Here is a 17,706-nt window from a genome sequence, read left to right as displayed (position 1 = left end):
TTAATTTATTCAAAATCAATAATATTTCATTGAATTAAAATATTAACTTATATGAAATTATCAGAGTAAAAGCAGCTAAAGATTCTATTCTATAAACTTCCATTTTTGAGTCCATTCCCAATGGCTTTCCAATGAATTTACTCTCCATATACTTACTCAACATTTGAAACATAAAGGTGGCAAAAAATAAAATTTCTCATTGCATTGAAATGTCAATATATATTTTTAATATTCATAAATTCAATATACATTATAATATCAAGTAAAATGAATTACTATAATTTATATAGGCAATATTTTAACACATGTTAATCTATGGGTAAGTTTAACAATCTAAAGTACTTATTTTAACAAATGTTCATGAAACATATGGGCGCAGCGCTGGCTCCGCGCCCATACACAACAAACACATATGGCAATAGGAATTCACAATGGCTTACTGCTATTGCTAACACTATAAATATACCTATATATTGTAAATGTTTCAAAAGGAAGAAATACTTATCTGCAATATTCATATTGCACAAGTAACTAAACATTGCCAGAGTACATAATGCCATTTTATGTAAAAAATAAAATTTTTCTTATAAACATTATTGGGAGCTTAAAAATATTTTTGGCACAATTAAAACTAAACTATAACTTATGACGGGATCATTATATTGTACAGGCTCCGCGTCATACACTTAAACATAAGTAATCTTTGGTTTATCTAGCCCACCGATGATAATTTGGAAGTCACTTACTTTAAATAATAATAATATTAAATAGATCACACACGGACAGAATCCAATTACAATTTTAATGACCAGCATTACAATTTAAGAGAAGTATAAATGTATTGAAGAAAACCTGAAGAATAAATGATGGGAATACTGTTAGAAGTATTAATGAAGCTAATATATGGTCTGCATTTTTATTAAATTATTACAAAATTAAAATTATGGTTACATTACTTAAAAGTGCAGATTTAAATGATTATTTGTGAGCAAGTAAAGTTTAATATGATTTCGGTTTGTTTGCCAAAGGTTGTTTTTATAAATCAACATTCTTATTTAACTCCAGAGTGTCATTCTGAAATGCCATGTTCTCAGTAATATAATATTAATGTTTTGTATATAATTGTCCTTAAGTATGACAGGTGTACGGCATTCCATATAACCGTTCCTGTGGTGCATGTAACCTATTCCACTTAAGTTTGCAGCTCCATACATTTTAGTTATAGATGTTTATTTTTATGAAGAACCTTTACCTCTGGAAATACTATAAAGATATATAATTAATTTATTTGATATACACAATTGTGAGTTAATCATGAAATCTTTTAATGTTATTATACCTATGTTCATCATGTTTGATCAGACTGGAAACTTATGTGGAAGAACTAACAGCTCCATAAATACTGTAAAATATGAGTTATATATGTGATGGCAAACTTACATGATACATTGTTTGATTTATGTAATTCGTTGATCAGAAACCCTCAAAGTAATTTTACCTACTTACAATTTATAAAATATAGATAGAAATAATTATCTCTTAAAACGTATTTTAGCTTAGGAACTTTGTATTCTATACTGCTGTGTTGAGGGAGGTGTTGAAGACGACAACCAATTTATTGGTGACGTATTCGGTTCCCGGCTCAACTTGGTTGAAATAAAATTAGATGTTCGATGACTGAAAAGTTTTCTAATATTAAGTGAATGTTTTGTAATCGTGCTAAAGATATAAGGATCTAGACTTAAGTACACACATTCAAAATAGAGATGCTTAATTACGTAGGTTTTCAAATACCGCAGAAAAACTTTTTGGAATCTATCAGCTGAATAAATATTTGAAACCTTATTGCAGAAATGTATATAACAATCGTATAGTTATAATTAAATTTATCGGATACGAGTAATATTAAAAGTTAACCATTCTAAATGTGTTTCAATAAACAGATGCTCATTATTGTCATTCTATTCATTGTGCAGGGCGAATATTTTTATATGCACGCATTAACCACTAAAAATATTCATATTTACAGATAATCCATACAATACATATTTACAGTTATATCTATGTACAAATTACAAGACGCTAGTCTTTGGACTATAATAATAGAAAGCTTTTTAAACACATTAGAGATCCCATAGGAGTAATATGGAATGCTTGGAACTTAAGTAAGATTGTATCTATCTAAACGCTTATAATTACAATACGAGAGAAGATTATTAAACGTGACGATTTATCATTTGATGATGTGGCATCGCCGCGAGCGGACGTGGCGATCTCACTGCGAGTTTGTAGCGAACAGTTTACAGTTTCGGTGACGTACATTTTACTGGAATTTCTATTTGTCTTAAATAGTGAGAAAAAAAAATTCTGTTAAAAGTAATTTCTTGGCTGTTTGTACAAGGTTGAGCATTTTACAATTGTCAAGTCTATGGGAATATTAGTGATATCTGATAATTTTATCCACGTCAACCATCAACTGAATATTTGCTCCATAACGCAGAAACATTAGCTATTCTTAAATTTAGGTCATAAATACTGATTGTTCTTGAAAATGAAAATCTTTTTATTGAAACAGAAAACTATTAAATTCAATACACTTATTAGATACGTATTAATAGAATTATAATTTAGATTCTTTGGTGTATCTAAGTTAGCGGATGTATACTATGTATAATATTGTCACCACATGACGGCTATGTCTAGGTAGTTAATCTAAAATATTACTAACTCGTGCATTGGCGTTGCAGATGCATTTCTAGAACTTTCCAAATTGGAAGATATATTAAAATAATCGTCATTTAAATCATGACATCGTCACATTCCTCACGTATATTCTATTATATTTGGCCGCTGTATAAAAAAATAAAATAACTTTAACAATGAGTATTATAGTACAGGTACTGGCCTTTGGGATTAACATAAACTTAATTAAATTTTTAAATATAAATTTGGCACTTCCTTTGGTATATGTGGCACCTGCTTTGGCACTATATTTATCGAAATACAAAATTATTTCATAACTCCTATAATAAAAATACAGAGTTGAGCAATAGCCATTACTTCAAAACAAAAATACCGGGCGACGAATACTTTGTAAATTATATTTTACAATTGATAAGATCGGGGTATGCCTGTGTTCTGTACCTGTTGTGAGCTCATCGGATACACAAGTTTTGGTTTAGTCTGCAAAGGAGACTTAAACACACAGAGTTCCACTTTTTTCAAGCTTTGCATAAAAGTATGTAGTTCTTATATAAAAATATGTTTAAAACCAAGTTGAACAAGATCATTTAAATTGTTTTATGATCTTTGAGGCAGAATCGGCTGAAGGGGTACAGGTTTGAGTGTTGCTAAAGAAATTTGGTTTTGGGTTGGTACTTCTAGTCTCTGTAGGGCTTACATATCGCAAAGCGATGGTTCATGTGCTGGCTGTATGAGCCTGAGTGAGAGAACTTCTTGAAGCACTTGCAGCACTGGAATGGCTTTTCCCCTGTGTGAAGCCGCTTGTGTTCCGTTAGATGGTGTTTGTGTTTGAACGCCTTTGGGCACTCCACGCATTTGTATGGGCGTTGACCTGTGAATAAAAATTAAAGAGTAAAATTTATGTTTGTCTATAGTTAACTGAAGAATAAAGTAGGCGGGGCTTAATTTTTTTTAAATTTTGGAGCTAAAATTTACGAATTTTTTCACACCGTAGTTTTCCGGACTTTTTACTATTATGCTGGCTGCAATAAAAATGAATAAAAACTCTAATAAAGAAAAAAAATCTCACCTGAATGTTCATATTTATGCCTCGCAAGAGAGCTTTGCTTCACAAAGGTCTTGTCACACTGGTCACATACAAACTGCCCTTCTCCTTCTTTGTAATCTGCGCCCGGCTTCTGTTTCCCCTTTTTAAGTACTGTTGCTTCGTCATCGAATTCGTTCGGTGTTTGTCTGTCATCTCCCCACAGAGGACGCTCGTATGAGGGACTAGTCGTCTGGCGGTTAATATCCGACGCCATCGACATGTTTAGCAGAGGAGATCGAGCCATATCGTTAAATTGCAGAAGCTTATCCATCGGCATCAAAGGATTGATGGACATTTTTTGTGGCAACAATCTTTTATGTCCATTTATAGGTTCGCCAGGGGAAGGAGATAATCTGAAATCGGTGAGGGAAGATGACGAACAGTTGGAATGTGGATACGTGGGCAAAAAATTGGCGTGATGCGGCGTCGTGCTACGTGATGATTTCTGACTCAGGTTCACCGCCTCCTCGGAATCGGAATGTGTTACAGAAATGCTACACGGTGGTGAAGGGGTGGGACTAGAAGTTACCGATTGGGTAGATTTTTTTGTAGATAAATCGAGAGGTTGGTCTGATGCGGCCATTGTTTGGGTCATTCTTCGTACTCTTGCTCGGTTATTTTGAAACCAAACTTGTACAACTCTATTGTCCAAGCCAATTTGTTGGGCAATCTTTTTAAACTCCTCGCGGTTAGGTCGCGGGTTGACAGCATAGTGTTCTTTTAAAACCGCTTGCTGTTCCTCGCTCAACGCTGTACGCACTCTAATTTTTCTATCGTTATCGTGAATAGAAATTTTATCATCTCTGTCTTCCCTCGAGAAGTCTTCGTCCTCACTGGCGCTAACTCCACTCTGAATGGAAGCTCGGGCTTCCGCTTCCAGTCGATTCAAAGCTACTGTTTCAGCTACCTGAGCTGCCAAACCTTCATGTTTTCTGAAAATATTACCACAAACTACTTTCTCATGGTCTAAAAGGTCACTTTTATTGTTGAAAAGTTCATTACATTTTAAGCACCTAAAATTATCATCAGGTTCTTCTTTAATATGTGGTGTTTGTGGCGACTCTATACTGGGACAAATATTGCCCGAAACGGGTGAAAGCTTTTCCATATTCGATGTAAAGAAATGTTTAGTCACAGATGCATTAACAGACTCTAAAATGGTATTAAATCCGTGATTATTATGATGGCTACTGTTATGCGAAGGGACGGAATCATAATTATGAGAGGGCGATTTGAGATCGCTTTCCCGATCTTCTTGTTCTTTTTTTATGTTCATAGCTTCATCCTCTTCTATGTCCATTACGAGTTCTGCGCTTCCCTCCGATCGTTTGTCGTCTTCTTCTGTCACCTCTTCTATTAAATATTCAGGGTTGGTAGGTGAGCTCATATGCTTTGGAGTCAAAGAGTTCTCTATTTTTCGTTGTTGATACTGTGATGAAGCTATTTGCTCAAAGAGTTGACTAAGAGAAGCTGGAAAGCTGTAAGGAGTTATGCCACTCGCAGGGCTCATGGGCATGCCAGGTGGCATGTAGAAGGGATTGATTCCAGGCTGTCCGAGGGGAGGTCTATGAAAGTTATTGTCTTGAGACGACATAGAAGCAAAAAAGGCTGCGGCAGCAGCTTCGTTGTACTTTGGGAGGATGGGTAAATAGGAATTACTGTTTGGGGAAATGTTATTGTTAAGTTGAGAAGCTACCATGGCGTTAGCTCGTTTTCGATGAGATGGACTCCGCTCTGGATTTAGAGCGGGGTTGTTTGGTTTTATTCTGCCCATCTTGAGATTCATTACGAGACATTTCTTGGATGTCATGTGGCTAGAATAGGAACCGGAGTGTGAGAATTTCTTTCCACAATTGGCACACTCGAATGGTTTCTCACCGCTGTGGATACGTAGATGTTCCTTCAAGTGGTGTTTAAACTTGAAGGCTTTATCGCAATCGTTGCATTTGAATTTGCGTAACAGAGCACTTTCGTCGTGGCTGATCATGTGCCGTTGCAGCCGGTACACATTCGCGAAGCTCTTGTGGCAGATTTTGCATGACTGTTGACAAAGAATAATTTATATTAATAAATTCGATAAGACTACGTATCATAATAATTTCTTAGTACTGTACATAAAGGATTGTGCACTATGTCTGATTCATATTAATTTAAGTAGGTATGTTTTTGTATGTTAAATCGTTTTTTTTTTTCAATATTGTTTGTTAATTGTTTGTAATGTCTACGATTATAATAAGATTTCTTTACTTTCATATTTTACCCAAGTCGAATGGGAAAACATGTAATATAAAAACTTTTATGCCACTTGTATACGTTTAGTAGCAGCATGGCAGTATATGTTTGATTCTTCTACTAGTCTAATATAAATGTAATAACGTCATTGTATACAATATGCACTGACATATTTGACGGTATCCACCTGTGTGTTGGGCGAGTGCAGTGTCTCATGTCTCTCGAGCTGTTCCCTGGTGGGGTAGGCTCCGCGGCACTGGCTGCAGCTGAAGGGCCCGCCGGGGCCTAGAGGGGAGCCCCCGCGGTCTTCCTCCTCCTCAGACGGCTTGCTTTCCGCGCCTCCCCCCGCCAGCGGGCGGACTGGAAAGAAGAAATAAGGTTCTTAGTACAACGGTGTATATTATTTACTAACTTACAGTACGCCCGCGTGAAAGGAAAATGAAGAAGAATTTTGAGTAATCCTCCTTTAATGCGACCACATAAGTCACTGGATCCAGCGGTTTGGGCCGCAGCACTCTACATTAGGATATCTAACTCACATGCGAGTAATATATCCTAATACTGTCTCTACAGTGCAAATCTTGTAATCGTCAATACACTACAATTCCAAAATTTTTAATGGTAGCATAGGCTTACAAACACGTCAGTAATTCGATATGAAATGTGTCTGATACTTAGCAAGCACAAAAGTTAGGAGTACTTTTTTATAGATTTAGGTTCTATTCGTATTAAAGTACTTATTTTGTGTAGAAGTTTACATTTGAAAACGTATCTTTTTAGTAAAAATGCTAAGTTTTATAATCTTCTAAACATTCCAAACTGAAGTTGCCAAATACTGTTAAGGCGGCGGATCATAAGCAAATTAAACAACTAAGAACCTAAACTTAACGCGATCGATGTGTTCGTGGACACCTTTACTACCACAATTTGGATATAAAAACCAAACAGCACAGCGTAACAAATTACTATTCAAAAATTAAAACTATTAATCACATCAAAAACCATCAATATATATTACTTTACATATAATAAAACATTAACTAGTTGAACCATAGAGAAATAGGAATGAAAATGACATCTTAACAAAACTTTTATGAGGAGTTTAGTTGACGTATACATAAAATACTAATACAACTCTTTAGAATCACATTTTCTATCTTTGTATGTTTGGCTATGTTTATTTGTCTGTATCTTTATGTGGCTATGTTATGCGCACGTAAGTAATTTTTTTTGACGTAGCGGCGGTACTGCTTTTTAATCAAATAAGTATAAAGAGCAAAGAATAGTGGTATATATTAATTAGCGTCGGCGATAATACTTTATTGCTGTTGGTATAATCTCTATTGTGAGTCGAACAAACATTTTTTAAAATCCATCATGAATTAATAATTCGATTAGGTTTAGAGCAGACAAGATTTATAATTAAGATGTAAAATTATATCTTGCTAAATGCAATGTTTTTAGCTTAATATCATTGACCATACATAAATCATGGGTAGCTATATATACCTTCTCTTCTAAATATGTAAAAGAGGACACTGACTGACAAATCTACGCACAGTCCAAACTGCTGGATCAAAGGATTGAAAATTGATTTGAAATTTGGCATGTAGGTTCCTTATGTGATCTTACAGAGGCTTTCCCGAAATTTCGCGGGAAGGGAAATTAATGAGAATTATGCGGGCGTTTCTAATCTATAGTTATTATTAATAAAATATTTGGCGACATAATTTCAATTCGTGTAGGTATTCTAGTAGTAGAATAAACTTTTATTCACCCAAGCTAAACTTAAACTTTTGTATAAAATAGTTTTATTAAAGTTAAACAAAAATATTTGTAAAATTACGTTTGCGATAAGATTTTTTCAATTTCAGCACAATAATACTGCGTAGTAAACATTACTTCCCCTACTCGATACTAGATGGCGCTAGTGGTTATACAACTCAAAGTTTGTAGTAAAGTAACATCACCTACGCCGCTACGCAATAGATGGCGCTGCTAGTTCAATATTCAATGTTCGTATATATCGTGTGTTGTTCGCAAATACGACTTAATAGCATATTCCTTTTTTGCATTTGCATAATTAATTGTAATTTCATTAGTAGTCATAATAAAAGATTTGATAAAACACTATATATTAATTACAACTTCAGTTACACAAATAATAATAATACCTATCTTGGCGTGAAGAAAGTACCTACAACATTGCTAGGTGATCGTACAATCACCTAGCAAATTATCAGCACAACGGACGTCAATGTATTATTTATCGCCGCATATAGGTAAAGCGGATGGTACACCTACACACGACAAACTATCGGCCGTAATCTGTGCGCACGGGCACAGCGCGTCCGTTACCCGCTGATAAAACGCACACAACGCCGGTTGGCTTCCTATTGCGTCGCCAGAATAAATAACAATTATCGCACTCACACAACTACATATAAAAGTTGATTGCAAACAAACGTTAGCGTGATTGGTCGCACCTGTGCGGTGGCGGGGCGAGCGGGCGGCGGGGTCACGCCAAAGAAAGAAAAACTCCTCCTTGAGTGTTTTGTTATGTACTCTGTCTCTGGTGTGGGCACAATTTTAAAAGAAAATAGATTGGATTTATAAATTTTTTGATAATTTCTTAAATTATCCAGTACAGAATCCAAATACATTTACGAAGTAATAAAAGAGCCAATAGTCTTGAAAATACTCTGAAGGCGAGGTTTAACTGGCGCATTGAGATTCATGAGGGCAACACCCATAATACTTAGGCCTCAAAACAATTTTTGTAGCCAAAAAGTAAGAAAAGATTAAATTTCACAGTTCTTATAATAATAATAATTGCTTTACTAGAATTTAATGATTAGTAGCCCAGATTTAAATAAAATCAATTTAATCATTACGACTGAGGGAAGGTCATCATTTTGTGTTGTTATTTTCATTTTGATTTGATTGATAGAGAATACAGTCAGATTCGCATACTAATGCTTACCTACAAAAATTTTACGTCAGTGCTTAGTCACCATTTCTCTAAAGATACCTACCTATCTAAGTTAAAATACTCTCATCTTTTTGCGAATCTTAACTTCTGATTCACAAGCTGGAGATGAAACAAGCTTCAAAATAAATAGGCACAACTGAATCACGCGATGACTCATTTCAATAAATTTGATTAAAGCAAAAAGTAAACTTTTTTACCTTAATTCATGAATGTTTGTAAATACATATATTGGTTTTATACCTTTGTGGATTCTGCGATTAGGAGACAATCAATTATTATATCAACCAGAATCAATTAGAACAAGTTGCTTTTTCTAAGTCAAGTTTTCTTTTTAAAACAACGTAATACCACATTTTGAATTTTATAATGATATTTTTTATAGATATGAGTACCTAGGTATGTTACTGCGTTAGTTTTGAGGACCAAATTGTTGTGGAAATTTGTCTGTAATTTTTTACAAAGCGTCTTGCTGATGACTTTCAGTTGGTACTTATTTGACAAAGCATGTTAAATTAAAACCACACAGACAGAGTTTGAAATTATTGGGTACTTACTTACCTATCTTATAAGTAACTTAAGTGTAATGTGTTTACTTACAAATCATTTGTTTATGTTTCGATTCGTCGAAGTAATTAGCTTTTAAGTAATTCTCATTTACATCTGTAGGAATTTATGATAAGCGAAATTTTTTAATTAATAGACACAATTTTTTCCTTATTAGGTATATTGCCTTACATATGTATTTTTCTGAAATTTTTCTCTTTTAAAATACTCTAGATAATATGTAGAGGCCTTGTTTTTAAAATAAAGCTTAGGTGTCTATTATTTGAAATTACCGTTGCCTTTTACAATAAAGGCAAGTACCTACATATAATATTTATTTATAATATAACTATGATTATGCAATTCTTATTTTGTTAAAGGCAAATCTCTCATGGTTTCCTTAATAAAACAGGGCATTTTAAACGTTGTTAGGTCACTTCAACTTTTTAGATATGAATATGAGCTAAGCCTTAGTGTGATTATTTTTCTGCACATATCCACATATTTCAGTAGGTACCAAAGCTTTGTGTGTTTCTTTTGTTATTACCATGTTAAGTACATTGTCGGTTCACAATTAAAAATTTAAAGTTAATATAATTCACTGCCATTCACGTGCCACGCAAAATTCAACCAACGCATAGCAGATTGTCTAAACGTGTAAAACATTCGTATTATTTTATCCACTCTCGACAGGCGGCACTCAAGGGAAAGACGTAAAAAGAATAGGGAAGAAAAAGCAAATGAATTAAAACAACATAATCATTTACGGTTTAAGACGGCGCGAGCGGGTTCCCCTCGGCAAACGAAACTTTCTTTCAAGTCTGTGTGTACCTGTTCCCGATTCTCAAGTGGATGAATTATATCCCAGGGGAGACGGGGATCGCCGCCAGGTTATTTCTAATGAAGACGTGTTCGAGTTTTATTTTTAATGCTATCGAGGTGTCTTATTTTCACCTGAATGCATTCAGTTTGGTCTCCACATGGAATTTTAAACTCGCATGAACTTTTGCTTATAAGTTCCAATCAAAAAGAAACTTTTGAAATAACTTTTAGTGAGCAAACATGTATGTATTATTGAATTCCAATAAGATTAAATTTAAATGTTTCAAGAATTACTTTTTTTACATTAATAATTTTCTTCTGAATTGCCAATTGGAAAAATAAAGTATTGAAAATTAAAATATAAAAAAAAAAAGAATTGCAAACAAAAACAAAATGAAAGGAAGCTTACTTAAGGCCGCCAGCCGCCTGGCCGAGGTGGTGGACGTGGGGACCTGCTTACTCCTCATGTCCGGGAGCCAACCGGCCGCCAAGCGTTCGTACCAACCGCCAACTCCCATAAGCGAGCTATGCACTTTCATCGAGTGACACCTCTGTACACTGGACACTAATTTCTATTTCGCGAGACGCACTCTGACTAGCATCTACACACACAGCCTCCGCTGACGTCAGCGTTTAAGTCCTAGCTCTGACACGTGTGTCCGTCGCGGCGCTACTCACATCGGCAGGCGCCCCAGACGTTGGCCAGGCTCCACAGGCGGTACGAGTAGCTGTCACCATAGCACCCGAACATGCTCTCATCGGTTCTCGCGACCATGGCCCGCGCGCGCGGACTACGTGTGCGTTTCGGCGCGGCGCGCGACGGAATGACTGTGGACCGCCTCTCGCCCCGCCCTGCGCGCCCGCACCCCGCGCCCGCCCCGCGGCGGCCCACTGCCGGCCACCCCCCACCTATACTTAATTAGTAGCGCCGACTGCCGACTGAGTGAACGGCTGAACACCAAGGACGCGCGTCTCGCTGAATAACGATACACCGGCGTAACACCTCGACACAACGACCCGAAATCTATCAATCTACAACTTATTGTTTATTTACATACATGACCATTCTTTTATTCCGAATAGAGAAGTTTATTTGTCCATTTTATTACAATATACACTTGCATGCCTGATTACTGTTTAACCTACTTAAAAATACATGAATTAGTTAATTATTTTTTTATATTTTTTTAATATTGAATGAGAACGAGTTATTTGAGTGCGTTTTAACACTCTGTCGCATCATCCGCAACATAATCAGGTACTCTACTTAACTATTGCGGTAATCACATGAGTTAGGAAGTAATTCAACACACACAAGAAAGACACCGGAAAAAATATATTATGTAACTACCTACCTAGTTTCCTAAAAATCATTTATAATTCACTTTTAATCACAAACCGTAAGTTAATTAATTTGATTAATTATATTTACCTACCTTCACTGTTTACGCGAGCAGACATTACTTCAGATAAGTCAGAAATGATCGCGTATTTATAACTTCGTTCATTTTGTCGCGCGCCGCCGCATGTCTCGCTTTTGGTCGCTAGATGGCGGTAGTAGTCGCGTGCGGCGGCCGCCCGGCGTTCGCTCACTGTCGTACCAACATGAATAACTTTGTTGTATTTTAATTAGCTGTTTGGTGATTTCAAATTCATCAGTGGCGATCTAAATACTCCTTCTTCCAAAGTTGAAAAAAAGAAAGAAAAATCTTTATTTGGCGCAAGATGTAACATTACATTATTCATAAACATACTTAGAAAAATACATGTTGCGACCAAAAGTTGTACCTATAATATACTTAGCTATAAAACATATCAAAAATGTTGATTAGATAAGTATTTTATTAATTTCGCAAGTAACTTATTTCTAAAACAACGGTAGTTACAAATTACAAAATTGTATTCACAATTGATAGCAAATTAAGTCGGTATTCTAAATAAAATAAACAAGAAGTGTAATTTGAGCTCTCAGTTCCAAAAAAAAAAAACTGAAGTAAAACTAAAGCCAGGGAGGGATTTATTTGGTTTGAGTCATGCGGCCTTTATTATTATTATTATATAATAGGTATATGTATATAATTCCGACGCCTTAAGAGGTAGAATATGTGTTCACAGAAACTGTACCTAAATACTTAAGACCTACATACCTACATTGTAACCATATTCAAGGAATAAATGATTATCATTATAAGTAAGTATTTTATTTAAGTACCTAAGTGAGAAAGTACTTATAATAATTTTGTTTGAACTACTTTAGTTATCTTATCATAAAACATCAAAGGTGTCTTAGTCAGAAGTGATAAATGTTGAATAAGTATAATTTTGTTTGCGTAGTTAGTTATCTTAGTACCTACCTACTTATAAGAGTATTATATAAGAGTACAAAGATACTTACTAATCATGTTTTATACGTTACGGGGTAGACTGAAAGGACACGCAAGCTAACATAGAAATAAAATCATAGAATTTAAAGTGCCGTGTGGTTCGCAACATTTCGAATAGGACCACTCAATATCTTTCCCATGGATGTCGTAAAAGTCAACTAAGGGAAAGGCTAATGAAGTTGGGATTCTTCTGCCTCTATTTGAATCTCAATTCCATTACTAAACCATACAGCTAAACGTGGCCTTTCAGTATTTTCAAGATTGTTAACTCTGACTACCCCGCAAGATATATAGACGTTATAATATGTATGTAGAATTTAAAGTTCATAAATCACAGGTTGTGTAAGAGTCGTATAAAGTTCGAGACGATGCCACCTTGGAGTTCCACGTGCGTCACACGTGCGCGCCCGCAGCGAGTATTGTCCCACCTCTGCCATTGTCTGGCTTTGTGCCTGTGACATTGTTTTAACAGGTTCACCGTGAATGCGCTTCGACAGTTTTTATTTGTCAGCTTTTTTTAGCGGCGGTGGTTTCCTGCTGATGGTTGTAAATTATGAAATCTTATATCCTAAGTATGAATGAAAGCAGATTGACTAAGCAGATATACAAGAAGAGTGTGGAGGGAAAGGTCGGAGTGGGAAGGTCTAGACAAATGTATCTTGATCAAATAAGGACGTCCTGGCAAAGGGTCAGGTCAAGGAGTACCAGAAACGGCAACAAAAAAATTGCGTTAATACTACATACCTACTTATTTCGATATATAGGTGTCATAACTCTCTATTGCCGTGTGGTTCCCGGCACCAATAGAAAAAAGAATAGGACCACTCCATCTCTTTCCCATGGATGTCGTAAAAGGCGACTAAGGGATAGGCTTACAAACTTGGGATTCTTTTTTAGGCGACAGGCTAGCAACCTGTCACTATTTGAATCTCAATTCTATCATTAAGCCAAATAGCTGAACGTGGCCTTTCAGTCTTTTCAAGACTGTTGGCTCTGTCTACCCCGTAAGGGATATAGACGTGATGATATGTATGTATAACTCTCTATTATGATACCTATGTATTTTTAACTCTACCTAGGTACCTTAGAATTAATATCTAATTAAAGTAAGCACCTAAGATTTATAACATTTTGAATGCTAATAAACTATGTTAATACAAGTCGTCAAAATGAAATCGGTAGATTTTTTATAAATAAATAATCTATCGATATAAATCTGATAGATAATATAATATAAATTGTGCATGAGAAATACGCGGGCAAATTACTAGAGAACATTATTTGGTCAAATCTTACACTAACTGTCTCGATATACATACATATTTTCTCGCCTATCTCCTTGTGGTTTCATTGAAGTAGGCAGAGACTAAGGATTTCCACTTGCTACAATCCTTACAGACCTCTCTCGCTTCCTCCACACTCATTACTCTTTTCATGCATATTCGACGATTACGGGTACTCCTAACATCACCCTTTCTTAAGACATTCGAAATTTGGACCTGGAAAGTTGGATGAAGCCGGCTCTATCCCACTTTAATAGTCAGCTCTGCCTTTTCTCCATTCTTTTCTGTCTCAATTTCCCTACAAAACTTCCCTAACCTATTAACTTTACATACATACATATGGTCACGTCTATATCCCTTGCGAGGTAGACAGAGCCAACAGTCTTGAAAAGACTGAATGGCCTCGTTCAGCTATTTGGCTTTGTGATAGAATTGAGATTCAAATAGTGACAGGTAACATAGACAGACAGGTCAAATAGTGATAGCCCATCGCCTAAAAAAGAATCTTAAGTTTGTAAGCCTATCCCTTAGTCGCCTTTTACGACATCCATGGGAAAGAGATGGAGTCGTCCTACTCTTTTTTGTATTGGAACCACACGGCACTTAATAACTTATTAACTTAAATTATTTAAATTTAGGTCCTAGATGATTCAGAATCTGTTTTAATTAATTATGTTTTGGGTTTCTGGACAGGGAAACCCCGCTTTGATATTTTATGGATTGAACAATGTAGGTACCTAATTATGTTTTTACTTATCTGACGCCATGTAACCACCATTTAAGTACATACCTACTCATATCAATTCAATGAATGATTTATTAGTAACAAACACATTAAGACTTTATCTCAGTTGATTTATTTAAAACCTTATTGAGCCTTACAGGTAGATACAGGTGATAAGAGAGACAATGTACTACTTGTGGTGAACTTAATGCCAAAAGCATTCTCTATCAGTCAAAGATTATTTTAATGAAATTTCAATTGTAGTGTTATGTTATTCAATTATAAAGAAATAAAACAATGAATTGTAAAGGAATAACATATGTAGGTAGTTATAATTTGAGGTCTGTGAATCAAAATTAGAATTTTTTATTAAATGAAAAAAAAAATAAGTTTATAAATAATGTATCCACATAAATCGCCGATGGACTGGGTGCCAGCTTTATCTGTAAGGCACGCCGGGTTGTGACGCTATACGTGCAGTTTGTGGTCTGTTAGCAGGATATAAACGTAAGTGCTTCCATTATCGAGTGACGACCTAACGGCTGTTAACCTTTGCTATTATTTACAATTACCTACTTCGTGATTGTTTTCAAAGTACAATAGTGGTCATTAACATATGTTAATTCATCAATTAGATATATCACATGTTGTATGTACCTAGCGTTGTCGTAAAATTAGAAAAATAAAGATTTTAAACAGTATACAGTAAACGTTAATTAAGATGAACTCAGTTATGAACAGTTTAATATTTCTTATTAGCCTAGTTTGTTATTTCTGTGAAAGATACAGTTTGAATTGCGGGAGAAAAAATAAACTGCCCCTTTGCGAGAGGTGTCCTTTCGAAGTAGTTATTACTTTAAAGTTAAATTTTTACGTAGTTTTCGATTTAGTCACAGTTCTTTCAATACGCAAAACAAGTGTTGGTCTTTTGAATGGTTTACGTAAGTTTTTTTAAAGCTACATTGTCGCGTCTTCCACCATCTGGCACTTACCTTGGCAGGTAACCGACAGTTTATGATGTGCTTGTAATCCTGTTTTCAAATTAAAAGTATTATAGCCCCAGAACATGTGGCTTGTCCTTTACTATTGTTCAATGTCAATTTTGACAAACAATACTTACAATAAATCAAGCGTGTGAACAAATAAGCAAGTCATTACAATTATCCTAATATTGAACAATTAGAAATTGTGGATCACCATTCGGTGTATATTATCTGAACACTTTTTACCTATTTTACTTATATTGAAGATTGTAATTATTGTAAGGCTCTGTCTGTAGTCTATGCACAACGGATTTCATTTTAAGATTATGGCGTAGGAGCAAATAAAAATATATAAAAAGCAGATTAGTGTACTTTAAATCAAAGATAAATCTAACAATTTATAAAGCTGTTTGGATTCCTTCAACCCAAAGGTTGACTGGAAGAGATTAGCGATTAGCCTTTTACCATATCTGTCTCTTTTGTATGTTTGACTCTTATGGTGTTATAAAAAGTTATCTATGTAACTGTTGAATTAAAACCTTTATCATCATTATCTACTAACTTAACGCAATTTAATTACAAATGCATAAAGTTTAAGAAATAAAAATAATAGCATTCCGTTATTATCCAATCATCTGAAACTTTTCTATACTAACTACAATCGAATATTCAAATCGTCACCTCAATATTTGGTTCACGTGGGATCAAATAACCGTTACAGTTGCCACAAATATTGTATGAAAATTATAGATTTGGTATCGGCAATCTCTGACTGCCGATCACACCGATAAGAGCCGTGGCGGTTGCGATCCGCTCCGATCACCCGCATACCTATTAAGGGTACCTATTGTACACACGTTACCTTTTTCCATGTGGGAGCATAATAGTTAATTAGAGAATTGAACTTTATTTATTCCTATGCTGGTAGAAAAAAAAATACTTCCCGCTTGTTTAAATTGTTCTAGTTTTATTCATAGGTCGCTTACAATTCCTACATGTAAGTATATGATTGTGTTAATAATGTTGGAAATGATAAATATGAAATTACTGCTACTAGACAGGTTCAACCTGAAAACTCAGTGTTCATTTAAGTATGTACAGTATAGATTATTAAAACAATATAGTTATTGAAAACAAACGCTCATTAGATGGTAATCAAATATATTTTTATAAGTATTTTAAAATAAAATCGGATGGGGACCTCGTGATTCCGCCACAAGGCCGCAGTACATAAACTTATCTGGTTATTTTGGTACAGTAAAACATGTAAACCGACGTATCTTAAAATATCACAGTAATTAATTGTTGATATCCGCTACGTGTGCGACAATGGCCGCCTCGCATTGTCCGCTACATATGGCGCGCAGCCGTCCGCTCGCACCGGCCTCCGCGGCACGTCCGAACCTGCGACCGCGCTAATTGTCCCAACTATTGCCTGCTACATCCTACATGACCACCAACATACTTATTCCTACATACTCACCCTAAACCTATAGAAATACGGGCGAAAATAAAAGAACCAGCGACGCGAGATAAGATTGCAGAGGACAAGTCGGTGCCAGATGGTCTGCAGGATGCATTGTGTTATAAGTGTCAAAGTAACAGATATTGTCTCGTAATTAAATACGAAAGCCGTAAATACTTTGTTTGTCAGAGATAAAAGAAAAACAAGTGACAAAGGAATTAACTTTAAGCACATTGTGTCATTCCAGCGGCAGGAAACGATAACATACCGCTGGTGATCTTTGGTCTTTTGTGAGGTCCACAAATGGACAAACAATTAACGTGCGCAAAAAATTCTGAGTACCTATATATATATACTACTTAGTTACCAAGTTTAAGTATCAATTATATTTAAGCTACTTCCAAATATGATAGGATGGTGATATTTGACATTCGATATATGTATTTTCATGCTTGTTCAAAATCTGAGTACGATTGAAGCGGTTTCAA

The 17,706-nt window shown here is 35.3% G+C and overlaps 1 protein-coding gene across 3 annotated transcripts; it reads right to left on the bottom strand.

Annotated features, from left to right (window-relative positions):
• Positions 1 to 285: 285 nt before the first annotated feature.
• On the bottom strand, positions 286 to 11,190 carry LOC106136892 (zinc finger protein 1). 3 transcript variants are annotated; one of them, XM_060945856.1, is made up of 4 exons: positions 11,058 to 11,190; positions 6,192 to 6,382; positions 3,773 to 5,831; positions 286 to 3,574 (listed from the first exon to the last, which is right to left on the bottom strand). In XM_060945856.1, the coding sequence occupies exons 1-4, from the start codon at positions 11,152 to 11,154 to the stop codon at positions 3,381 to 3,383; spliced, it is 2,541 nt and encodes an 846-aa protein (XP_060801839.1). In that variant the 5' UTR covers positions 11,155 to 11,190; the 3' UTR covers positions 286 to 3,380. The 3 variants fall into 3 exon arrangements, with proteins under 3 accessions (XP_060801839.1, XP_013193011.2, XP_013193012.2); XM_013337557.2 differs by having other exon boundaries at positions 10,789 to 11,183; XM_013337558.2 differs by having other exon boundaries at positions 6,210 to 6,382; positions 10,789 to 11,183.
• Positions 11,191 to 17,706: the final 6,516 nt, after the last annotated feature.

The sequence above is a fragment of the Amyelois transitella genome, chromosome 9 (assembly GCF_032362555.1).
Source record: "Amyelois transitella isolate CPQ chromosome 9, ilAmyTran1.1, whole genome shotgun sequence".
Classification (NCBI taxonomy): Eukaryota; Metazoa; Arthropoda; class Insecta; order Lepidoptera; family Pyralidae; genus Amyelois; species Amyelois transitella.
Note: the sequence above shows the minus strand (reverse complement) of the source record. Positions and strands in the feature narration are given on the sequence as shown.

What these genes read in the sequence shown, in the direction of transcription:
- LOC106136892 (XM_013337557.2), bottom strand. Translation starts at nt 10,918, where the DNA reads ATGAAAGTGCATAGCTCGCTTATGGGAGTTGGCGGTTGGTACGAACGC. An exon ending in AGGTGGATACCGTCAAATAT is followed by an intron (nt 5,832 to 6,191) that starts GTCAGTGCATAT and finishes CTTTGTCAACAG; the next exon opens with TCATGCAAAATCTGCCACAA. An exon ending in GCATAAATATGAACATTCAG is followed by an intron (nt 3,575 to 3,772) that starts GTGAGATTTTTT and finishes TTTTATTCACAG; the next exon opens with GTCAACGCCCATACAAATGC.